The sequence below is a fragment of the Oncorhynchus mykiss genome, chromosome 12 (genome assembly GCF_057628025.1).
Source record: "Oncorhynchus mykiss isolate SJ-2025 chromosome 12, ASM5762802v1, whole genome shotgun sequence".
Lineage (NCBI taxonomy): Eukaryota > Metazoa > Chordata > Actinopteri > Salmoniformes > Salmonidae > Oncorhynchus > Oncorhynchus mykiss.
The window spans coordinates 14,769,595-14,795,992 of NC_143033.1; the positions used below are offsets into that span (position 1 = coordinate 14,769,595).

The window sequence follows — 26,398 nt, forward strand, 5'->3', positions numbered from 1 at the left end:
TAAAGTGGCTGGAGTTGAGTCAGTATGTTGGCAGCAGCCACTCAATGTTAGTGGTGGCTGTTTATCAGTCTGATGGCCTTGAGATAGAAGCTGCGCCTTCTTCACAACGCTGTCTGTGGGCCCTCACCTCCTCCCTATAGGCCATATCGTCGTTGTTGGTAATCAAGCCTACCACTGTAGTGTCGTCCGCAAACTTGATGATTGAGTTGGAGGCGTGCATGGCCACGCAGTCGTGGGTGAACAGGGAGTACAGGAGAGGGCTCAGAGTGCACCCTTGTGGGGCCCCAGTGTTGAGGATCAGCGGGGTGGAGATGTTGTTACCTATCCTCACCACCTGGGGGCGGCCTGTCAGGAAGTCCAGTACCCAGTTGCACAGGGCGGGGTCGAGACCCAGGGTCTCGAGCTTGATGACGAGTTTGGAGGGTACTATGGTGTTAAATGCTGAGCTGTAGCCGATGAACAGTATTCTCACATAGGTATTCCTCTTGTCCAGATGGGTTAGGGCAGTGTGCAGTATGGTTGTGATTGCGTCGTCTGTGGACCTATTGGGGCATTAAGCAAATTGGAGTGGGTCTAGGGTGTCAGGTAGGGTGGAGGTGATATGGTCCTTGACTAGTCTCTCAAAGCACTTCATGATGACGAAAGTGAGTGCTACGGGGCGGTAGTCGTTTAGCTCAGTTACCTTAGCGTTCTTGGGAACAGGAACAATGGTGGCCCTCTTGAAGCATGTGGGAACAGCAGACTGGGATAAGGATTGATTGAACATGTCCGTAAACACACCAGCCAGCTGGTCTGCGCATGCTCTAAGGACGCGGCTGGTGATGCTGTCTGGGCCTGCAGCCTTGCGAGGGTTAACACGTTTAAATGTTTTACTCACTTCGGCTGCAGTGAAGGAGAATCCGCATGTTTTGGTAGCGGGCCATGTCAGTGGCACTGTACTGTCCTCAAAGCGAGCAAAGATGTTATTTAGTCTGTCTGGGAGCAAGACATCCTGGTCCGTAACTGGGCTGGTTTTCTTTTTGTAATCCGTGATTGACTGTAGACCCTGCCACATACCTCTTGTGTCTGAGCCGTTAAATTGCGACTTTACTTTGTCTCTATACTGACACTAAGCTTGTTTGATTGCCTTGCGGAGGGAATAGTTACACTGTTTGTATTCGGTCATGTTTCCGGTCACCTTGCCCTGGGTAAAGCAGTGGTTCGAGCTTTCAGTTCCGTGCGAATGCTGCCATCAATCCACGGTTTCTGGTTTGGAAATGTTTTAATAGTTGCTGTGGGTATGACATCGCAGATGCACTTCCTAATGAACTCGCTCACCGAATCAGCGTATTCGTCAATGTTGTTGTTGGACGCAATGCGGAACATATCCCAATCCACGTGATCAGCTTGCCAATGATGATTTTTAACTGTTCTCCAGATATAACCTGATTTCACCAATAAAAGCATATTTACAGGAGAAGGGCATAAATACAGATAAAAGAGGAACCAAGAGCCAATAGATTCAAAGATATCATTTCTTCTCTCTTGCTGTTCCCGCTTGTGACCACCAAGTGGCCCCTCTCTCTCGCTCTTGCGCTCTCTCTTGCGCTCTCTCGCTCTCGTTCTTGCGCTCTCTCAATTCAATTCAAGGGGCTTTATTGGGATGGAAAACGTGTTAACATTGCCAAAGCAAGTGAGGAAGATAATATACAAAAGTGAAACAAACAATAAACATTTACAATAAACATTGCACATACATAAGTTTCAAAACAATAAAGACATTACAAATGTCACATTATATATATATATATATATATATATATATATATATATATATATATATATATATATATATATATATATATATATATATATATATATATGTATACAGTGTTGTAACAATGTACAAATCTCTCTCTCTCTTGCTGCATTTCGTCGGTCGTTAGGACCCAGCAAAGCATATTTAGTGCTCCATTGAGATATGAGCGGAGTCATAAACGCAACAATCCAATGGGAAGTCCATCAGTCACTACCACAGTATTAACATCGCAAAAAACAGCGGAATTACAAGAGTTATACTGCCGTTATTCTTGTCTACAATGAGAGAACTTCACTTTAAGGATTACTTTTGGGTAGGTGCAAATGTTTGTATTTGCGTTGTGTGTCATCTGAGCTGAACCCTCATTAACTGTGCTTGCAGAACTATTTGTCTTTAGAGATCGAAATCAGATTTCGAAGTATTACCAAGTTGTAAACAACTGAAGGAGCATGCACAATTATCTATTTAACAAGTCTAGTGATGTTTGTTAGGTCATTGAATTTATTCAGAATATTACACACCGCATGGACTGGCTGTTTTATTAGCACGTCTCTAACCCAGGAGTGTAGTTCTGGTCCTTTTGAACACCTTGTATGTAATATGTGCAGATGGCAATCAGATTGGCAGGGCTCAGGAGTATACCTACCCCTGCAGTGTAGGCCTACTGTAGACCTCTTTTAATCACGTGGTTAAAATGATTATATGTCATTATCTCATGCAGACATACATTACAGGGCACTTCAACTGCAGTTTATCATCCCAAACACATATTTATTCATGCTCACGAAATACTTATGTTGCTTCATTGCTGTTAGCTTTATTGTTTCCGTAGTCTGATGTATTGTGTGCTAAAGCCCATTGAGAAGCTTTTACGTTCTGGATGATTTTGGTTTTAGCCCTTGGGGGTCTTCTCTCTGTCAGTAATGTTGTAATGAGTTGTTTCCGTTTTGATAGACTGTTAATAGGCAATGCAGCGAGGAGTATAGGATATTGATAGACTGTGAAAAGGCAATGCAGCGAGGAGTATAGGATATTGATAGACTGTTAGAAGGCAATGCAGCGAGGAGTATAGGATATTGATAGACTGTGAAAAGGCAATGCAGCGAGGAGTATAGGATATTGATAGACTGTTAGAAGGCAATGCAGCGAGGAGTATAGGATATTGATAGACCAATACTGGGAGGGTGTGAGAGACCCTCCATGGTGTGCTATGATTTGATTACTTACTGTTATTCCATCTTCCCCAATGTTGCCAGAATGGGGAGCTGACCAGTACCGGGGGTTATGACTGTATCATCCAGCATCTCAATGATGGTAAGAGGACATGCAAGGAGATAGAAGACTTCATGAAAGCCAGGTGAGAAACCATGGGAGATATCATCGAATAGAAACCATTAATTGAATCCTCAGACTACTACAGAGAATATGCTCTGAAACAACAGTATGGATGCTGTTATTCTGTCTAGGTGACAGCACCCACAGGTTCTGCTGCCATGTTGTTGTTGTTGTTTCTGTGTTTATTTTAACTGAATAGCAGTAATGTTTTGTTGTGGACTGACCTTTTCAAAGGGCACAAGGGCTTCGTTCCACGATACAGAAGTAAGAAAGTCAGTCATAATTTATTTTCCACCATGCTTTAGATCATGTGGGCGCAGAAAGATGAATCCTTCTATATCTGGGCAAAGTGTACTGTGAATGGTTGTTGGTGTTCAACAAACACTGCTGCTGTGTTTCCTGTTTCTGGTGTCACTGAGTGTGCACTTACAGTAAAAGCGAGTGGTTCATCTGTTTTATCTGCTATTTCCTCATTTTGGACAGAAATGACACTATTATCCAATGGTCTAGAATGGTGTCAGTGTTAATTTAATACAGTATGTAGACTATAGTTTACATATTTGTCTTTAGCTCTTGTCCAACTTCATATTTACTGTGTATACACCTCACGATTTTGAATGTGGAGATTTTTCCCACCAATCTAAATTCCTAACCAACTGCTACAGCATACTTGATCAAACTTCTTATTATGAATCATTATTATGTTTAATACTTTTGAATTTTTTGTTTGCTCCCTCCTCTCTGGACTGTACTGTTTAATGATTAATCCAAGCACAATACAGACTGCAATCAGTCATGCACAAGGAAACAACTCCATAATTACACTGTTATATTGAAAGTGTGATTTTGCATGTGTTAGTTCCTCTAAGATAAAGAAATTGAATGCCATTTTGAAGTTATCTTTTTTTTAAATCTCATGGACACTGTGGACTTCCCCTCTGTGGTGCATTGTGGTGCAGATCCTCATGTTATTGCCTAATGTTCTCTCATGCACATACTGTAGCTAATGTTTGTTAACTGTATACCTTGTTAAATGCACATATGAAGAGATGTGTTTGGTTATCTTTCAGAGCATCCATAGAGGAGAAGTATGCCAAAGAGCTACTGGGTCTCTCCAAGAAGGTGTGTGGGCACAATGAGATGAAGTAAGTAAATATTCCAGTTGCTGATGTTATTCATTCTTGAGTAGACATTGCTTGTCATCAGTCAGGGACTGTAAGAATGTATACAAAAAGTATTTGAAAGCCCTGCTATTGAAGGTAGATACCCTTGTAATGGGCTTCAGGTGCGGACTAGGACCAAAAATCGGCCTTGGCATTTCTAACCCACCTGTAAAATGCTTTCCTTGAGGCCCTCACACCTGCCTATTTGTTTTTTCCCCTTGAGGCCCCCACAGTACCATTTTTTTACTTGAGGCCCCCCTTTTTAGCCAGATAATGATAATTTTGAGATCAAAAACCCAAGATAGACAGGCCCACTAGGCAACAAATTGACTGGCCCACTAGGAAACAAATTGACCAGCCCATCTATCATTTGCCCAAAATACCAGATGGCCAGTACCCCTGATGGACTTTGTTGAAAGCCATCACATATTTAATAGCCTTCTGATTGCCTGGGTGCCATTCTGTCTCAAGCAAGACAAGGAAATACAAACATATATAGAGTTGTTGATATTGTCTGGTACACAGCCTTCAGATGGCACACTAGAATGCTGTGAATCTAGCCACTGATAGCACTGTCTGACGTTGACAAAACCTTTTTGTTTCGCATGTAGAAAGATGGTATCTGCAGTGGTTCAATGGCCCATGCAGCACTATACATAGAGGTACAAGTATGCATTAAGGCATTAGTGCTATTAGTGCGTTACTGTTGTTAGATTGAATTGCTTTTGAGCCTTTTTTCTTGTTGCGAAGGATTCTGTCAGTGGCTTGAGTGCCCATCCTGTTTCAGTATGATCATCATTTTGATTCATCAAACAGCTCATGCTGGTTACATTTACTGATTTACTATTAAATCAGAAAGACTAAAAACACCATTGTCTAATGAAACCCTGAAAAGTAATGTACCAAAGATGAGGTCTGGTGTTTGGAGGGGTTTTAATGTAAACCCAATGAAGGTGCTAAGATACACTGAAAGGGTTTTAAAACAGAATTGAAGTATTCTGAAATGCCCAAAGTGGTTCTTCAATCTGAGGATTGGTGTTTTTAAGAGAGTGTCGTGAAAGCACTTCTCAATGCATGTAAAAGGCACCATAAACACAACAATATTTTTTTGTGGACTGTGTCTCTCATACAATCAAATGGTTTAGAAATGCAAATAGTTACCCTAAATATTGATCGATTATCATTTTCAATCAATATTTTAAAACTTATTGTAGGCTCTTTTGCACATTCAGACAGAGCTGTCAAATGTTCCACAACTTTATGAAATATCTTAACATTTTTAAGAAAACACTGGGCTTATACAACTCAGGATATAACTCAGATGCAGACACAGGAGAATCAATATACAGAGTAGTTTATTAAAACCACAGGAGGCAGGTCAAGGACAGGCAGAGGTTCGTAAGCAGGTCTGAGGCTGATAGGTATAGGACGGCAGGCAGGCTCGGGGTCAGGACAGGCAGAGGTTCGTAACCAGGTCTGAGTCTGATAGGTACAGGACGGCAGGCAGGCTCGGGGTCAGGGCAGGCAGAGGTTCGTAACCAGGTCTGAGGCTGATAGGTACAGGACGGCAGGCAGGCTCGGGGTCAGGGCAGGCAGAGGTTTGTAACCAGGTCTGAGGCTGATAGGTACAGGGCGGCAGGCAGGCTCGGGGTCAGAGGTTCATAACCAGGTCTGAGTCTGATAGGTACAGGACGGCAGGCAGGCTCGGGGTCAGAGGTTCGTAACCAGGTCTGAGTCTGATAGGTACAGGACGGCAGGCAGGCTCGGGGTCAGGGCAGGCAGAGGTTCGTAATCAGGTCTGAGGCTGATAGGTACAGGGCGGCAGGCAGGCTCGGGGTCAGGACAGGCAGAAAGGGTTGGAACCAGAAGAACTAGAAACCAGGGACTAGAGAGAACAGGAATAGGGGAAAACACGCTGGTAGGCTTGACGAGACAAGACAAACTAGCAACAGACAAACAGAAAACACGGGTATAAATGCACAGGGGAAATGGCCGACACCTGGAGGGGGGTGGAGACAAGCACAAGACAGGTGAAACAGATCAGGGTGTGACATGGGCATGCAATACTTTTCCTAGAGCCTGGCCCATTGTGATATTATACATTATGTTACAATCTAAATGTTTAGGGCTACCTATAGCAGAGGTAACATGTATAAAGTGGGCCTTCATCACTGGTATTTGTGTGACAAGGTGGATTTGAACCTGGGTTTCCTGTTTGTCAAGACACTGCCTTACTCCACTCAGACAGTCTTCAGGACTCAATGGTTTAACGGAACCAGCCTTGTAACACTAAGCACATGGGCCCAATTCATACTTGAGATGAGTGGACTTTACATGGACTTAAGTCAAAAGAACATGGACTTAATTTAAAACATCTTGCTGAATACTTAAACTTCTATCAAGTTTGAATAGGGCCTATGAAGAATATTTTTGTGTAATTCCACCTTTATTCCACCGCTCGGATGCTTTCTCCGGTGAGATAGTTTCAACCTCTTGCGAATTTAAGAAACGTTGGTGGGTGCACTGTTTGGATGCTGGAATTATTTTTGGATGACCGCGCAAAGGTAGCCTACTGTTTGAAGTGATTTGTTTGACAATAAGATGAAAACATCATGACTGGTTGTGTTCATGATTTTATGTTTACTCCAAACTGAATTTATTTAGCACGAAAACAATTGTTTCTTTTGAAGGTAGTTTCCTCCCTGTTCTGTTTGCTTCTGTTTGGTTCTTAAACTGTAAACCGCTTCCGCTGCAGGATGTAATGAATAAACCCTGGTTTTCTTAATGCTACATGTAGTTCATTGACACATGCCACTGGCTTGTTTGTCTATTACCTTTGTGAGCTTTGTCTATAGCCTAAGGCTCACCATGCCACATGTTATTGCATCCCACTTTTGACATTCATATTATCTTGTTGCTATATTTGCATACTTTTTATTCTTATACATGCATTTGCATATATTGCTATTTATATGTTTAATTATTGAATATTCATATTGCAATTTATTTATATTTATAGCAGTTAATAACTAATTATGCATTCATGTACTTCATATGTAATTATTGCTTGATATGTGGTTTCTCTGTCTCCCTGCAGAAAACAATACATACAGACATACATACATGCATACATACATACATACATACATACATACATGCATACTGTTCAAAAGTTTGGTGTCACTTAGAAATGTCCCTGTTTTTGAAAGAAAAGCAAATGTTCATTAAACCCGCAAAACACCAGTCTCAATGTCAACAGTGAAGAGGCGACTCCGAGATGCTGGCCTGCTAGGCAGAGTTGCAAAGAAGAAGCCATATCTCAGCCAATAAAAAGAAAAGATTAAGATGGGCAAAATGACACAGACATTGGACAGAGGAACCATCTCAATTGGGTTGAGGTCGGGTGATTGTGGAGGCCAGATGAGATGGCGTATCGCTGCAGAATGCTGTGGTAGCCATGCTGGATAAGTGTGCCTTGAATTCTAAATAAATCACCAACAGTGTCACCAGCAAAGCATCATCACACCTCCTCCTCCATGCTTCCCGGTGGGAACCACACATGTGGAGATCATCCATTCACCTACTCTGCGTCTCACAAAGACATGGCGGTTGGAACCAAAAATCGCAAATTTTGACTAATCAAACGAAGGACAGATTTCCACCAGCCGTATAATGTCCATTGCTTGTGTTTCTTGGCCCAAGCAAGTCTCTTATTATTATTATTGGTGTCCTTTAGTAGTGGTTTCTTTACAGAAATTTGACCATGAAGGCCTGATTCACGCGGTCTCCTCTGAATAGTTGATGTTGAGATGTGTCTGTTACATTTATTTGGGCTGTAATTTCTGAGGCTGGTAACTCTAATGAACGTATCCTCTGCAGCAGAGGTAACTCTGGGTGTTCCTTTCCTGTGGCGATCCTCACGAGAGCCAGTTTCATCATATCACTTGATGGTTTTTGCGACTGCACTTAAAGAAACTTTCAAAGTTCTTGACATTTTCCGATTGACTGACCTTCATGTCTTAAAGTAATGACAGACTGACATTTCTCTTTGCTTATTTGAGCTGCTGTTGCCATAACATGGACATGGTTTTTTACCAAATTGGGCTCTCTTTTGTATACCAACCCTACCTTGTCATAACGCAACTGATTGGCTCAAAAGCAATAAGAAGGAAAGAAATTCCACAAATTAACTTTTTAGAAGGCACACCTGTTAATTGAAATGCATTCCAGGTGACTACCTCATGCGGCTGGTTGAGAGAATGCCAAGAGTGTGCAAAGCTGTCATCAAGATGGCAGCGTAGCCTAGTGGTTAGAGTGTTGGACTAACCGGAAGGTTGCAAGTTGACAAGGTACAAATCTGTCGTTCTGCCCCTGAACAGGCAGTTAACCCACTGTTCCGAGGCCGTCATTGAAAATACGAATTTGTTCTTCACTGACTTGCCTAGTTAAATAAAGGAGAAAAAAAAGGCAAAGGGTGGCTTCTTTGAAGAATCTGAAATATAAAATATATTTAGATTTGTTTCACACTTTTTTTGGTTACTACATGATTCCATATGTGTTATTTCATAGTTTTGATGTCTTCACTATTATTCTACAATGTAGAAAATAGTATAAAATAAAGAAAAACCCTTGAATAAGTAGGTGTGTCTAAACTTTTGACTGGTACTGTACGTACCTACAAACATACATACGTACATACATAATACATACATACATATATACATACATACATATATACATACATACATATATACATACATACGTACATACATACATACATACATACATACATACATACATACATACATACATATGTATGTGCGTACGTTTCCCACCGGTTGGTCAATCCTAATCACAACCAATCAAGACAAGGATCACAGATTAATGCCAACTGAACTGTCAACTGTTAATCATATCATCTAACTCAAGTGTACTGTGATTCAATCTATCTGAATACAATATATATGAACATATCTGAATATAATGTAATTGTCCCTTGATTTTGAAGAATATGAATATTATAAATACCTTAGAGATCTTGGAACTGTTTTACTTTATCAATATAAAAATGTGAAAGACCTGTTAATGTTTTGTCATTGGATCATTTGCAAAGAAAATATAAAGCATTTGAAGCTTGTACATATGATTCATTGTGCTTGTATTAATTATTATCCTAGACAATCTTATTAGTTTTTGTATTTTCACAAAACTATATTTTCTGGTGTTCTTTGTTTGTGAATAATACTCTACATTTGACATTCTTTATCAACACATACCGTATAAGAGCAGGGAATGCATTCTGCACTAGAAAGGATGTAAAAACACCATCATTAGTGTTTAGGAGCTTTAGAGGGAGGAAACAGCACCAAAAGAGAAGGAATCTATTTCTGCACTAAACAGGACTCGAAACAACAAAATAGTGTTTTTATCATTTCCCTGTAGCGCTCCCAATCTCTGGCAATGTGTTGCACAACTCTTGATTATGTGGTGTTACAACACACCATGTCATGTTTCGGAAAATATCAGAATGATATATTTCAACACTCTAGCAAAGGTTGTGAAACGGCTAGCTAGTTAGCGGTGGTGCGTGCTAAATAGCGTTTCAATCGGTGACGTCACTTGCTCTGAGACCTTGAAGTAGTGGTTCCCCTTGCTCGGCAAGGGCCGCGGCTTTTGTGGAGCGATGGGTAACGAGCTTTATGACTGTTGTTGATGTGTGCATAGGGTCCCTGGTTCGTGCCCGGGTATGGGCGAGGGGACTGTCTAAAGTTATACTGTTACAGCAGCTCAGTTGACACTAGTTGTAGTGTTACAAAACACTTACATTTTAACAGCATAGGTTGTACTGCATGCATTACTTTTCATAAAGCTGGTGTTTGTTTGTTTTATTATTTAGCACACTGAAGAGATCGCTGGACATGTTCAAACTGCGTAAGTGTTCTGCTGTCACAACAAATGTTTCTGATGTATGTTGATGACTAAGCTCAATTCTTTCTATTTCCATGTGTGAGTGAGTGAGTTCGAGTGTGTGTGTGTGTGTGTGTGTGTGTTCATGTAATTTACTAACACTCTCTTTACTAAACCCTCCTTTACAACATAGAAACTGAACATGTGAGTTTATCACACCTACAACTGGCACAAACAATGCGGGACGAGGCAAAAAAACTGGAAGACTTCAGAGAGAGACAGAAAGAGACAAGAAAAAAGGTACATTAGAAACCAACCAATTACTTAAAAAATGACACAAATGTAGGAATTAATACGACCTTTAATTACTAATAGACCTTATACGTTGCTAAAACAGTGCACTTTGCTTAATAGTGAATGCAGTTATAGTGAATAATTGCTTATCAACCGCTTATATCAACTTATTTAGCGAGGCGAGCCACCAACCAGAGGGTTGCCAGTTTGAATAACATGTCTGACGGAAACCTGAAACCTCTGTGTGTCTTTCGGGACGGGATGAGAAGTCAGATTTCAGTTGGACCTTGTGATCTTAATCCTAATCGCCCCGCACAGATGTGATATTTATCGTGGTGCAAATCATGGATATATCATCTCTATGTTCTTTGCTTTAATATAATATATTTGACACCTTTTCTTCACAGGTAGAACAACAGATGGATGCCCTACACAAACAGAGGGCCACGCAGTTCAAGAAAACCATGGAGGTAAACTGGAGAACTTTCCAATTTTTTTTTGTCAAACCAGCAGTTATCATCCCTGAATTAAGTAATCCTGAATTGATCATCTGTTCTCTAAAGGCATGTCTGGTTTCAGGCATCATGCTACCAAAACATGAAGCAGTCTTGTAATACTTAATCTGAGAAGAGGGAAGTTCATCAACAGCCATGGGGAGTGAAGAATGGAGGAACCTCTCAAATAAATGGAGAGTTTCATTATATGTACTGGGGCACCTCAATTAAATGGGAAGTTACTGTGAATTACATACATATTATGTAGCCTACAAAGAGCAGGTCACTGAGCAGGTCCCTTTTCTAGTATGGTCTATTTAGACTACATTTGGTTTGTAAAACCTTATGACAATAAAGTCTGTTCCATACAAATGAAGGATCTTAATTTGACCTCTATTGTCACAGCAAAATAATCCTGCAGCCACATAATGTTGCTTGATCGGTGGTTCGGCTTTCAGCTGGCTAAAAGTAGTCTTCATGAAAAGTGCAGTACTGTTAATATAACCGTGTGTTAGTATGGGTTTTCAGTGAATGTATGTAAATCATGAAGGTCATCTGCATTTCCTTGGGTGCAGGAAAAATCTCAGCAACAGAAGAGTGATCAAATTAAGGTCCTACAACTATATTGGGTTCTGGGAATAACAATAGCTATAAAAACAAATTTTCCTTCTGTGTTCCTTATTATCCCCTTCTATCCTGCAGGGCTACAGGGCAAAGGTTACTAGTAAACACAAGTTGTGCTTTGTGCAGTTCCACTCAGAGAGCGCTGGAGTCAGTCCTGGGCCCGTATTCACATTTTAGATTATGATGAATGAGATCAAATCAGATTTACAGAATACAATATGTGTAGACCTTACAGTGAAATGCTTACTTACAAGCCCTTAACCAACAATGCAGAGTAATAAAAATAGTATTTGCTAAATAATCTAAAGGAAAAATAGTAACAAAATAAAAATGTGCTGGGGTACGGGGTAGTTGAGGCAATTTTAATTGCAACCTGGAATTAAAATTGTCCTGATTTTTGGGGAGTTTGTATAATTTGATTTAAACAACATGCCTACCACTTTGAAGGTGCACATTTTTTTTGTGTGTGAAACAAACAAGAAATAAGACAAAAAAAACAGAACTTGAGTGTGCATAACTATTCACCCCCCCAAAGTCTGTACTTTGTAGAGCCACTTTTTTCAACAATTACAGCTGCAAGTCTCTTGGGGTATGTCTCTATAAGCTTGGCACATCTAGCCACTGGGATTTTTGCCCATTCTTCAAGGCAAAACTGCTCCAGCTCCAAGTTGGATGGGTTCCGCTGGTGTACAGCAATCTTTAAGTCATACCACAGATTCTCAATTGGATTGAGGTCTGGGCTTTGACTAGGCCATTCCAAGACATTTAAATGTTTCCCCTTAAACCACTCGAGTGTTGCTTTAGCAGTATGCTTAATGTCACTGTCCTGCTGGAAGGTGAACCTCCGTCCCAGTATCAAATCTCTGGAAGACTGAAACAGGTTTCCCTCAAGAATTTCCCTGTATTTAGCGCCATCCATCATTCCTTCAATTCTGACCAGTTTCCCAATCCCTGCCAATGAAAAACATCCCCACAGCATGATGCTGCCACCATGTTCTCCGGCTGATGAGAAGTGTTGGGTTTGCGCCAGACATTGCGTTTTCTTTAATGGCCAAAGAGCTCAATTTTAGTCTCATCTGACCAGAGTACCTTCTTCCATATGTTTGGGGAGTCTCCCACATGCCTTTTGGTGAACACCAAACGTGTTTGCTTATTTTTTTTATTTTAGCAATGGCTTTTTTCTGGCTACTCTTCCGTAAAGCCCGGCTCTGTGGCGTGTACGGATTAAAGTGGTCCTATAGACAGATACTCCAATCTCCGATGTGGAGATTTGCAGCCCCTTCAGGGTTATCTTTGGTCTCTTTGTTGCCTCTCTGATTAATGTCCTCCTTGCCTGGTCTGTGAGTTTTGGTGGGCTGGCCTTCTCTTGGCAGGTTTTTTGTGGTGCCATATTCTATCCATTATTTAATAATGGATTTAATGGTGCTCTGTGGGATGTTCAAAGTTTCTGATATTTTTTTATAACCCAACCCTGATCTATACTTCTCCACAACTTTGTCCCTGACCTGTTTGGAGAGCTCCTTGGTCTTCATTGTGCCGCTTGCTTGGTGGTGACCCTTCCTTAGTGGTGACCCTTCCTTAGTGGTGTTGCAGACTCTTGGGCCTTTCAGAACAGGTGTGTGTATATATACTGAGATCATGTGACAGATCATGTGACACTTGGATTGCACACAGGTGGACTTTATTTAACTAATTATGTATCTTATGAAGGTCATCTTTTTTAGGGGCTTCATAGCAAAGGGGGTGAATACATATGCACGCACCACTTTTCATTTTCATTTTTTATTTTTTTCACTTTATTTTTCACTTTATTTTCACTTTACCAATTTGGATGTTGTTTTGTATGTCCATTACATGAAATCCATTTAAATTACAGGTTGTAATGAATGAAAATAGGAAAAACGCCAAGGGGGTGAATACTTTTGCAAAGCACTGTACTCATTCAAGGGTTTTTCTTTCTTTATTTACTATTTTCTACATTGTAGAATGATAGTTATGACATCAACACTATTAAATAACACATGGAATCATGTAGTAACCAAAAAAGTGTTAAACAAATCAGAATATATTTGAGATCTGAGATTCTTCAAAGTAGCCACCCTTTGTTTTGATGACAGCTTTGAACACTCTTGGCATTCTCTCAACCAACTTCACCCGGGAATGCTTTTCCAAAGTCTGAGCACGTGTTGGCTGCTTTTTCCCAAACCATCTCAATTGGTTTGACTTGCCGTTCCTGTACCACTTGCCATGTGATAGCAGAGAGAACAGTCTAGGACTTGGGTGGCTGGTGTGTTTGACCAGTTTTAGGGCCTTCCTCTGGCACCGCCTGGTTTAGAGGTCCTGGATGGCAGGGAGCTCGACCCCAGGAATGTACGCCTTGCGGTCAGATGCCAAGCAGTTGCCGTACCAAGTGGTGATGCAACCAGCAGGATGCTCTCGATGGTGCAGCTGTAGAACCTTTTTAGGATCTGAGGACCCATGCCAAATATTTTCAGCCTCCTGAGGGGGAATAGGCATTGTCGTCACGACTGTGTTGTTCTGCTTGGACAAACATAGGTCCTTATTGATGTGGACACCAAGGAACTTGAAGCTCTCGACCTTCTCCACTGCAGCCCCGCTGATGTGAATGTGAGCGTGCTTGGCCCTACCTTTCCTTTAGTCCACGATCAGCTCCTTTGTCTTGCTCACGTTGAGGGAGATGTTGTTGTCCTGGCACCACACTATCAGGTCTCTGACCTCCTCCCTATAGGCTGTCTCGTTGTTGTGGATCAGGCCTAACGCCGTCGTCGGCAAACTTAACCTCTTGAATCTAGGGGGCACTATTTTTATGATTGGAAAAATAACGTTCCCAAAGTAAATGGCCTATTTCTCAGGACCAGATGCTAGAATATGCATATAATTGACAGATTAAGATAGAAAACACTCTAAAGTTTTCAAAACTGTCAAAATATTGTATGTGAGTATAACAGAACTGATATTGCAGGCGAAACCCTGAAAAAAATCAAACCAGGAAGTGGCTTCTATTTTGAAAACTCCATGTTCCATAGCCTCCCATTGCTCCATTTAAAGGGATATCAACCAGATTCCTTTTCCTATCGCTTCCTCAAGGTGTCAACAGTCTTCAGACATAGTTTCAGGCTTTTATTTTGAAAAATTAGCCAGAACGATAACATCGCGTCAAGTGGTCACATGAGTTTTGCTCACGCAACAGAATTTGGACAGCTATTGTTTTTCCCTCTCCTACTGTGAAAGACATTTGCGGTTGATATATAATCGATTATATGTTTTAAAAACAACCTGAGGATTGATTATAAAAAAAGTTTGACATGTTTCTGTGGACATTACGGATATTATTTGGAATTTGTCTGCGTTGTCATGACCGCTCATTCCTGTCGATTTCTGAACATAATGCGCCAAACAAACAGAGGTATTTTGGATATAAAAATAATCTTTATGGAACAAAAGGAACATTTGTTGTGTAACTGGGAGTCTCGTGAGTGAAAACATCCGAAGATCATCAAAGGTAAACGATTAATTTGATTGCTTTTCTGATTTTCGTGACCAAGCTACCTGATGCTAAGTGTACTTAATGTTTTGTCATGCGATCGATAAACTTACACAAACGCTTGGATTGCTTTCGCTAAAACGCATAATTTCAAAATCTGAGACGACAGGTGGATTAACAAAAGGCTAAGCTGTGTTTTGCAATATTGCACTTGTGATTTCATGAATATAAATATTTTTAGTAATATTATTTGACTGAGGCGCTATGCTATTCAGCGGTTGCTGATGACAATTATCCCGCTTAAGGCATGGGTAGCGTCAATAAGTTAATGATGGTGTGAGAGTTGTGCATGGACACGCAGTCATGGGTGAACAGGGAGGACAGGAGGGGACTAAGCACGCACCCGTGAATGACCCCTTTGTTGAGGGTCAGCATAGCGGATGTGTTATTGCCTACCCTCACCACCTGGGGGTGGCCCCTCAGGAAGTCCAGAATCCAGTTGCAGAGGTGTTCAGTCCCATGGTCCTTAGCTTAGTAATGAGCTTGGAGGGCACTGTGGTGTTGAACGCTGAGCTGTAGTCAATGAACAGCATTCTCACTTAGGTGTTCATTTTGATCAGGTGGGAAAGGGCAGTGTGTAGTGCAGTAGAGATTGTGTCATGTGTGGATCTGTTGAGGCGGTATGCAAATTGGAGTTGGTCCAGAGTTTCTGGGATGATGGTGTTGATGTGAGCCATGATCAGCCTTTTCAAAGCATTTCATCACTACAGATGTGAGTTCTACGGGGCTATAGTCATTTAGGCAGGTTACCTTGGCATTCTTCGGCACAGGGACTATGGTGGTCTGCTTGAAACATGTAGGTATTACAGACTAGATCAAGGAGAGGTTAAAAATATCAGTTGCCAGCTGGTCTGCGCATGCTTTGAGTATATGGTAATCTTTCTGACCCTGTGGCCTTGTGAATGTTAACCTGTTTAAGGGTCTTACTAAAAAATGGCTACGGAGAGCGTGACCATACAGTCGTCTGGAACAGCTGGTATTCTCGTGCATGGTTCAGTGTTGCTTGCCTCAAAGCGAGCATAGAACGAATTTAGCTCATCTGTTAGGCTCCCATCACTGGGCAGATCGCGGCTGAGTTTCCCTTTGTAATCTGTGATAGTTTGCAAGCCCTGCCACATCCGATGAACATAGTAGGATTCGATCTTAGTCCTCTATTAACGCTTTGCCTGTTTGATGGTTCGTCGTAGGGCGTAGCAGGGTTTCTTATAAGCGTCTGGATTACTGTCCCGCTCCTTGAAAGCGGGACCTCTAGCCTTTAATTCAGTGCGAATGTTGCCTGTAATCCATGGCTTCTGGTTGGGATATGAACGTACCGTCACTATGGGGACGACGTCGTCGATGCACTTATTAATGAAGCCGGTGACTGATGTGGTATACTGCTAAATGCCATCGGATGAATCCCAGAACATATTCCAGACTGTGCTAGCGAAACAGTCCTGTAGCCTAGCATCCGCTTCATCGGACCACTTCTGTAATTGAACACTGGTTGAGTGCGGGCACTGATGCCTCCTGTTTTGAGTTTTTGCTTGTAGGAAGGAATCAGGAAGATAGAGTTGTGGTCAGATTTTCTCAATGGAGAGCTGTAAAGATGATCTAGAGTTTTCTTTCCCCTAGTTGCACATTTGATATGCTGGTAGAAATTAGGTAAAACGGATTTCAGTTTTCAGCGTTAAAGCATTGGTTTGTGGTGGTAAATAGACAGCTACAAAGAATATAGATGAGAACTCTCTTGGTAAATAGTGTGGTCTACCGATTATCACGAGGTACTCTAACTAAGGCGAGCAAAAGCTACAGACTTCTTTAATATTAGAGATCGTGCACCAGCTGTTGTTAAGAAAGAGACACAGACCCACCCCCCTGATCTTCCCGGAGGCTGCTGTTCTGTCTTGCCGATTTATGGAAAACCCAGCTAACTGTATATTATCCATGTCCTTGTTCAGCCACTAATATTACAGTTTTTAATGTCCCATTGATAAGATATTCTCGAACGGAGCTCATCCAGTTCATTCTCTAGTAGTTGCACGTTCACCAGTATAACGGAGGGTAGAGGAGGATTATCCACTCGCCGACGCAGTCTCGCCAGGCATCTGGCTCGCCGACCCCTATAGCGGCATCTCCTCTTCTTACGAATTACGGGGGTTTGGGCCTGGTCCCGGAAGAGACGATATTGCACAGAGGGGACCTAATTCTAGATCAGCACTCTAACTCTGTCTCTTTCTAAATTCTTTTCCTGATTTGATTTTGATCCTAAATGCCTGCCGTTTTTCATTGGTCAGACAAAGTGGTACTGTTAGGGCTGTGCATGTTGTGCCACATTGCCATGCCAACTGCTACTGAAACATCAGGCATTTTATACACAGTGGAATGACCTCAGAGTGTTGAAACATGCAGGTTGTGGTAGTTGAATTCAAATGCATGGGCTTCGTGTTTCATTTAGAGACTTTTATGTTAAGTGAAGACAGTATAGAGTCTAGTAGAGTCAGTAAACTATATTATCAGTTATTTCCTACCATCACCCCCCCCCCACCCCCCTTCCTGTCCATGTCGTTATCCACAGACAAAGAAGACATATGAGCAGAAGTGTCGAGACAAAGAGGAAGCAGAACAGAACATGAACCGAAACGCCAGCACCAGCAATGTCAAGCAGCAGGAAAAGGTGAGTATTCTGAGAGACTGTGGGGGGTTGGGCAGGGGGCAGGGGGCAGGGGGCGGGGGGCAGGCGGCTGGGGGGGGGGGGGGGGGGGGGTGCACAGCTGCACTACTAGTGGTAGTGCAGCTGCCCCCGGACCACACATTGCCCCTGCAGCCATGGGTTCAGAACCAGACAGCAACACTTTCCATTCTATGACCATCTCTTTTATCTCCTCATCAATCACTTATTCACTGTGTTTGTTGATTCAAAAAAGATACATCAAAAAGAAACAGAAAGCACTAGTGACAATAAATAATGTGAGTGAGCCATGGGAATCTTTCTGAAGGAAATAGCATACCTATTTTGAGCACAGGAATCAGACCACAAAAATTAGGCCTACACTGACCACAAAAAGAACAAGGCTACCTAGTTTGTACCCTGTTTATTGAGAGGACATTTACCAATCAGACATGTGCTTTCACTCCTATATGCAGCATTGCATTGAAAGAAATACCTGAACACAAGAAAGAGTTGAATAAAGTACAGAATCAGTGATTTTTTTTCCTTCTTCATCTTTCAGCTATTGACAAAAACACAGCAAGCAAAGCAGAATGCTGAAGAAGCTGGTAACAATGACAACATATTCTCCTTTGGTCTCTTAGCAACCATCAACAGGAAAACCACCATTTAGTCTAAAGATAATCAAAAATGTGCCTCTATACTATGGTCTCCCAAGATGTATTCTCTGATTTGAATCCCAGACAGGCTATACATGCACAACGTGTCTGTGCTGGGAAAAACCAGGGAGGACTGGCAGAAAGAATACATTAAAGCATGTGAGGTAAGGGCCAGAAAGCATGATGATATTTAGTTTCTTTGTTAGTTACATACTGTATTACTGATGTAGTATGTGTAACAGTTTGACTACATCCAGGTATTTGTTTCTTAGCTATATGTTGTAGAATTGGTATATATAATTTACATCCAGTTATTTGTTTGTCAGCTATAGGTTGTATTACTGGTATATATAATATAGTGCTATGTTACATCCAGGTATTTGAGAAGCAGGAAGTGGAGAGGATCAATACTCTAAGGAACATGGTATGGACTCACCTCAACCAGCTCTCCCAGCAGTGTGTCACTAGCGATGAGGTAAAGTGCTTCTAGGGACTCATCAATGTGCAATCTGCAATATTACTTACTGGTATTGCATTTGTATTAATGATACCCATTGATTCTCTAAGAATATAGCAAATGAAGGATTGTGGCTGTAAGTGACCATCCGTATTGCTTTGTGTTTCTATCTTGCCCGCCTGTGTGTTTCTGTCTGTGTCTATGGGTTCAGCTTCATGAGGAAGTGAGGAAGTCTCTTGAACAGTGTGACATACAGGAGGATATAGAACACTTTGTGAACCTCAGACGGACTGGGGACAAACCGCCTGGTACAGTTCTCACTCTTCACAGATCACCTTTGACAACAGACACATACAATACATTATAGGTCCTCTAAGGACCACAATGAAAATCAGACTGACTTTTTAGTGTCATCCTTGATGGCATAAATGTTGTCCTAATTTTGTTTTGTCCGGGTCCCCCTCCCTGACAGTCTAGTTGCGTATTCTAGTTGTACTGTCCTCACCCCCTGGCCTGCTCTGTCCTCACCCATCACTCCTTGGCCTGCTCTGTCCCCACCCACTGGCCTGCTCTATTCTCACCCTACACTCCCTGGCCTACTCTGTTCTCACCCCTCACTCTCTGGCCTGCTCTGTCCTCATGCCCTGTCCTGCTCTGTCTTCACCCCTCATCCCCTGCCCTGTCCTCACCCCTCACCTCTCACTTCATGGCCTGCTCAATCCTTACCCCTTACCCCCTGCTCTGTCCTCCTCCCCTGGCCTGCTTTGTCCTGACCCCCTGGCCTGCTCTGTTCTCAACCCTCACCCCTGGCCTGCTCTGTCCTCACTCCCCGGCCTGCTCTGTCCTCACCCCTCACCCCCTGCTCTGTCCTCACCCCTCAACCCCTGGCCTTCTCTGTCCACACCCCTCATCCCCTGCTCTGTCCACATCCCTCAACCCCAGGCCTGCTCTGTCCTCACCCCTCATCCCCTGCTCTGTCCACATCCCTCAACCCCAGGCCTGCTCTGTCCTCACCCCTCATCCCCTGTTCTGTTCACATCCCTCACCTCTCACCCCCTTGCTTGCTCTGTCCTCACCCCTCATCCCCTGCTCTGTCCTCACCCCTCAACCCCAGGCCTGCTCTGTCCTCACCCCTCATCCCCTGCTCTGTCCACATCCCTCACCTCTCACCCCCTTGCTTGCTATGTCCTCACCCCTCATCCCCTGCTCTGTCCTCACCCCTCAACCCCAGGCCTGCTCTGTCCTCACCCCTCATCCTCTGCTCTGTCCTCATCCCTAACCTCTCACCCCCTTGCCTGCTCTGTCCTCACCCCTCATCCCCTGGCCTGCTCTGTCCTCACCCCTCACCCCCTGGCCTGCTCTGTCCTCACCCCTCACACCCTGCTTTGTCCTCACCCCTGCTTTGTCCTCATGTCTCACCTCTCACCCCCTTGCCTGCTCTGTCCTCACCCCTCAACCCCTGGCCTGCTCTGTCCTCACCCCTCACCCCCTGGCCTGCTCTGTCCTCACCCCTCACACCCTGCTTTGTCCTCACCCCTTACCCCTCACCCCCTGGCCTGCTCTGTCCTCACCCCTCACTCCCTGGCCTGCTCTGTCCTCACCCCCTGGCCTGCTCTGTCCTCAACCCTCATCCCCTGCTCTGTCCTCACCCCCTGGCCTGCTCTGTCCTCATCCCTCACCTCTCACTCCCAGGCCTGCTTTGTCCTCACCCCTCACTCCCTGGCCTGCTTTGTCCTCACCCCTCACACCCTGGCCTGCTCTGTCCTCACCCCTCATCCCCTGCTTTGTCCTCACCCCTGCTATGTCCTCATCCCTCACCTCTCACCCCCTTGCCTGCTCTGTCCTCACCCCTCATCCCCTGCTTTGTCCTCACCCCTCATCCCCTGCGCTGTCCTCAACCCTCACCCCTGGTCTGCTCTGTCCTCACCCCCTGGTCTGCTCTGTCCTAACCCCCTGGCCTGCTCTGTCCCCATCCCTCACCCCTCACTCTCTGGCCTGCTTTGTCCTCACCCCTCACTCCCTGTCCTGCTCTGTCCTCACCCCCTAGCCTGCTCTGTCCTCAACCCTCATCCCCTGCTCTGTCCTCACCCCCTGGCCTGCTCTGTCCTCATCCCTCACCTCTCACTCCCTGGCCTGCTTTGTCCTCACCGCTCACACCCTGGCCTGCTCTGTCCTCACACCTCATCGCCTGCTTTGTCCTCACCCCTGCTCTGTCCTCATCCCTTACCTCTCACCCCCTTGCCTGCTCTGTCCTCAACCCTCACCCCCTGGCCTGCTCTGTCCTCACCCCCTGGCCTGCTCTGTCCTCATCCCTCATCCCCTGCTCTGTCCTCATCCCTCACCTCTCACCCCTTGCCTGCTCTGTCCTCACCCATCATCCCCTGCTCTGTCCTCATCCCTCACCTCTCACCCCTTGCCTGCTCTGTCCTCACCGCTCATGTCCTGGCCTGCTCTGTCCTCATCCCCTGGCCTGCTCGGTCCTCACCCCTCACCTCCTGGCCATCTCTGTCCTCACTCACTGGCCTGCTCTGTCCTCACCCCCTGGCCTGCTCTGTCCTCACCCCCTGGCCTGCTCTGTCCTCACCCCCTGGTCTGCTCTGTCCTCACCCCCTGGTTTGCTCTATCCTCACCCCCTGGCCTGCTCTGTCCTCACCCCTCATTCCTGGCCTGCTCTGTCCTCACCCCCTGGTCTGCTCTGTCCTCACCCCCTGGCCTGCTCTGTCCTCATCCCTCACCTCTCACCCCTTGCCTGCTCTGTCCTCACCGCTCATGTCCTGGCCTGCTCTGTCCTCATCCCCTGGCCTGCTCGGTCCTCACCCCTCACCTCCTGGCCATCTCTGTCCTCACTCACTGGCCTGCTCTGTCCTCACTCCCTGGCCTGCTCTGTCCTCACTCCCTGGCCTGCTCTGTCCTCACCCTCTGGTCTGCTCTGTCCTCACCCCCTGGCCTGCTCTGTCTTCATCCCTTACCCCCAGTCCTGCTCTGTCCTCACCCCTCATCCCCTGCTTTGTCCTCACCCCTCACCCCCTGGCCTGCTCTGTCCTCACCCCTCACCCTCAGGCCTGCGCTGTCCTCAACCCTCACCCCTGGTCTGCTCTGTCCTCACCCCTCATCCCCTGCGCTGTCCTCACCCCCTGGCCTGCTCTTTCCTCACCCCTCATCCCCTGCGCGGTCCTCACCCCCTGGCCTGCTCTGTCCTCACCCCTCATCCCCTGCGCTGTCCTCACACCTGGCCTGCTCTGTCCTCACCCCTCATTCCTGGCCTGCTCTGTCCTCAACCCTCACCCCCTGGCCTGCTCTTTCCTCACCCCCTGGCCTGCTCTGTCCTCACCCCTCATCCCCTGCTCTGTCCTCATCCCTCACCTCTCACCCCCTTGCCTGCTCTGTCCTCACCCCTCATCCCCTGCTCTGTCCTCACCCCTCATTCCTGGCCTGCTCTGTCCTCAACCCTCACCCCCTGGCCTGCTCTGTCCTCACCCCTCATCCCCTGCTCTGTCCTCTTCCCTCACTTTTCGCCCCCTTGCCTTCTCTGTCCTCACCCCTCACGTCCTGGCCTGCTCTGTCCTCACCCCTCACCCCCTGGGCTGCTCTGTCCTCACCCCCTGGCCTGCTCTGTCCTCACCCCTCATCCCCTGGCCTGCTCTGTCCTCAACCCTCACCTCCTGGCCTGCTCTGTCCTCATTCACTGGCCTGCTCTGTCCTCACCCTCTGGCCTGTTCTGTCCTCACCCCCTGGCCTGTTCTGTCCTCACTCCCTGGCCTGCTCTGTCCTCACCCCCTGGTCTGCTCTGTCCTCATCCCTCACCCCTCACTCCCTGGCCTGCTCTGTCCTCACCCCTCACACCCTGGCCTGCTCTGTCCTCACTCCCTGGCCTGCTCTGTCCTCACCCCTCACACCCTGGCCTGCTCTGTCCTCACCCCCTGGCCTGCTCTGTCCTCACCCCTCACACCCTGGCCTGCTCTGACCTCACACCGTGGCCTGCTCTGTCCTCACCCCTCATCCTCTGCTCTGTCCTCACCCTTCTTCCCCTGGCCTGCTCTGTCCTCACCCCCTGGCCCTGCTCTGTCCTCAGCCTTACCCCCTGGCCTGTTCTGTCCTCAACCCTCACCCCCTGGCTTGCTCTGTCCTCATCCCTCACCCCCTGGCCTGTTCTGTCCTCAAACCTCACCCCCTGGCTTGTTCTGTCCTCAACCCCTGGCCTGCTCTGTCCTCAACCCTCAATCCCTGGCCTGCTCTGTCCTCACCCTCTGGTCTGCTCTGTCCTCACCCCCTGGTTTGCTCTATCCTCACCCCCTGGCCTGCTCTGTCCTCACTCCTCAGCTCCTGTTCTGTATGAGAACTTCTACAGTGGTCAGAGGGTCCCCGCAGGACCACCATCCTCCAGAACGGCTCCTCCTATCACTAGGTGAGAGAGGTTTTATCAATAAAATTATTTTTCAAGCAAACCAAGAGTTGCTGAATATTGTTTCACCCTGAGAGAGGAATGACCCACACAGCAGATGAGGATCTTCACCTTACCACAAAAATCATGTTTTTCATAATTCTCATCATGTCATGTTGATTTCTATTTGGTCTGTTTTGTGAAAATCAGGAGAGGACCATTGCCTAACCCAGACAATACCGAAGGTACATGTTAAAAAACTCCAGAGATATACAGATAGATATTATGACAGTTGTCAGATTTGATCCATCATTTAATATATTGATAAACTGTTATTTTATTTCCTTTTTAATGACAAGCCACTGTTTGTCTGTTTTATTTGTGCTTTGAATTCCTCTGCTGTAGGTGATGTGATCTACTCAACTGTAGATCCAGGCTACAGTGCTCTACAATACTAGAACATATATTCAGTGGTAAGTACTTTATTCTTCAGTATTACAGCTTTAGTCAAATGACTATTGTTATCACAATAAGTTTGAGCCTGACTAAAACCATGGGTTTATTTGTTTCTTAACTCTTTGTTTCCAGTTTTCCATGGATATTGACTGTCTGGTGGATTTACACAGATGGCTGAGTAGGGATTGATGGATATGAAGAGTGGACTCTGTGACTTCGTGGTCATTCAACAGTGACACCTGACAAACCAACTACCTAAATAGGAGCAATGCTGACGTTAGTAGAGCATGTTTGATTGTGTCACCATTGTGGCTTTATAGCTGTGTTATAAACAGTAAGATGATGTTTCATTGCTCAATATATGTAAATAGGTTCCAGAATGTATGAATATACTTAGTTTTCTACAGTCTAAACCAGGAAATTTAATTAAAGCAAAAATAAAAGTAATCCCTTTATAAGTTATTAACATTTGGGACAGCAGACATTCCAAAGCATTTTGCAACTTTTCAATCTAAGAGGGTTACTTTTATTTGTTGATTAATAACATGAATATTACAACAATACAGGTACATGATCTAAATGTTTTAAAGTTGTGTGATAAGGGCAAAATAACTTTAATAATTTAAGTATTTGTTGTTGAACAATAAATATGTTTGTCAGTCACTTAATTAACACATTATTCTGTACCTTTGTAGAACCTAGTTGTTTCCTGTTGTGGTCGATAATAATCTGATTGGTCTGTACTTGAACACTACATTGTGTTACTCAGGCTAGTTTCTAGTTGATGATTGCACACAGATCTTGATAAGAAAATTGAATAAAGGGCAGTTTAAGGTTGTATTAAGCATTCCCTGATTGAGAATATTCTGTAAGTGACAATTGTCATCATGGAGAGGTCAAACACACTCGTAAATGATGTTATGGAACACTGACAGACTTTCTTGTAAAAACTCACTTCCTATTCCAGGTCTTCTATTGTCTTTTTCCCCCATACAATACAATTGAGGAACAAATGAGTGGGGGTGCACAGGAACCTGACACACTAATAATATAAGCAAATCTTGTGCAATCTATTGGTTGATAGAATGGGTGTTGTACTTACACCCAATATGGACGCAAAGTGTTCAGCTTGTCTGGCAAGCTCATTGAGATGGGTATTTTGCTCTTTTAAAGTGAAGATCTCTTCCTGTTTCTGCTTAGTGTGGCAGGGGAAAGATCTCAATTGCATACTCCTCTCGCGTCTTCGTCTCCTCAAAACCCATTAGAGAAGAAGGTCAAAGAGCGGAACCTCTGGCTTTCTCATCCAATGGGTTTTTGTGAAGGAGACGAGGAGTATGTAATTGAAATCATCCCACGACACGTAGCTGTGGAGATTCATATTGAGTCAGATCTCAGAAAGATATCTAAATAATTAAATTAAATAAGTCCTAAGAGTGAATTGCAGTATACCAAGTATGTCTATATTTGGGCCTTTTTGTTTTGCGAGGCCTGACAAAACAGTGATTATAGAATCAACGGAAATTGGAACTCACACAATAATGTTTCTCAACACTCTACTGTTCAAAACGTTAGCTGGTGGTTAAAACGACACAATGATTCTTTCTTAACTTCTCCCCTGTCACTCAGGGGTGAAGGTCATGCTGGGGTCACCTCCATGTTTTTGAATGTCTCCTTTATTCAACTTGGTAATCTCATTAAGATAAAATAAAATCTACACTACATGACCAAAAGTATGTGGACAGCTGCTCATCTAACATTTAATTCCAAAATCATACTTCATACTTTTGTGTATATATAGCGTATTCATCAAGAGAGACCAGTCACTGTGTGAGGTAAGTCCATGTTCATATTGGTGTGTTTGTCAGACAGAGATCAGGGAAGTAGCTATGGACAGCAGAGATATACTATATAACCTGGAGGCCTTTTGGTCTATTCAGGAAATCAAACTGTAGATCAATACCACACTATGAAAACACACACACTATGATAACACACACTGTGTACAAAGTTAAAACAAGAGATTAGTTAACCATCCGGGTTCATGGCATGGCCACAACTTTTCTGTGATTTCTGAATGTCAAGTCATGTAAATTACAGTAATTTCAATATTTTTTTTGTGATTGCTGATCGGTTCATTTGTATATTTATGATTTGTATATTTATGAATCAAAAGTTTGGACACACCTACTCATTCAAGGGTTTTTCTTTATTGTACATTCTAGAATAATTGTGAAGAGATCAAAACGATGAAATAACACATATGGAATCATATAGTAACCAAAAAAAGTGTTCAACAAATCAAAATATATTTGAGATTCTTCAAAGAAGTCACCCCTTTCCTTCATGACAGCTTCAAATCAAAACAAGTGTTATTGGTCACATACACATGGCAACTACCTTATACACACAAATACACACAAATGTAAAGGGATGAATAAGAATATGTACATATGGATGAGCGATGGCGTGCGGCATAGGCAAGATGCAGTAGATGGTAGGTAATACAGTATATACAGTGGGACAAAAAAGTATTTAGTCAGGCACCAGTTGTGCAAGTTCTCCCACTTAGAAAGATGAGAGAGGCCTGTAGTTTTCATCATAGGTACACTTCAACT

General features: G+C 44.1%; 1 protein-coding gene across 1 annotated transcript; it reads left to right on the forward strand.

Moving 5' to 3' along the window:
* Positions 1–1,896: 1,896 nt before the first annotated feature.
* On the forward strand, positions 1,897–24,623 carry LOC100136685 (proline-serine-threonine phosphatase-interacting protein 2). The gene is made up of 15 exons (XM_036936982.2): positions 1,897–2,111; positions 3,055–3,155; positions 4,204–4,278; positions 10,193–10,227; positions 10,397–10,503; positions 10,905–10,967; positions 17,738–17,836; positions 18,393–18,438; positions 18,574–18,653; positions 18,866–18,964; positions 19,158–19,254; positions 23,267–23,351; positions 23,538–23,572; positions 23,733–23,800; positions 23,916–24,623. The coding sequence occupies exons 1-14, from the start codon at positions 2,079–2,081 to the stop codon at positions 23,783–23,785; spliced, it is 1,008 nt and encodes a 335-aa protein (XP_036792877.1). The 5' UTR covers positions 1,897–2,078; the 3' UTR covers positions 23,786–23,800; positions 23,916–24,623.
* The last annotated feature ends 1,775 nt before the right edge of the window (positions 24,624–26,398 follow it).

Coding starts and splice junctions, on each gene's coding strand:
- LOC100136685 (XM_036936982.2), top strand. CDS start 2,079: ATGAGAGAACTTCACTTTAAGGATTACTTTTGG. Junction 4,279..10,192: donor TGTGGGCACAATGAGATGAA/GTAAGTAAATAT, acceptor TTTATTATTTAG/CACACTGAAGAGATCGCTGG. Junction 18,965..19,157: donor AGTGTGTCACTAGCGATGAG/GTAAAGTGCTTC, acceptor CTATGGGTTCAG/CTTCATGAGGAAGTGAGGAA.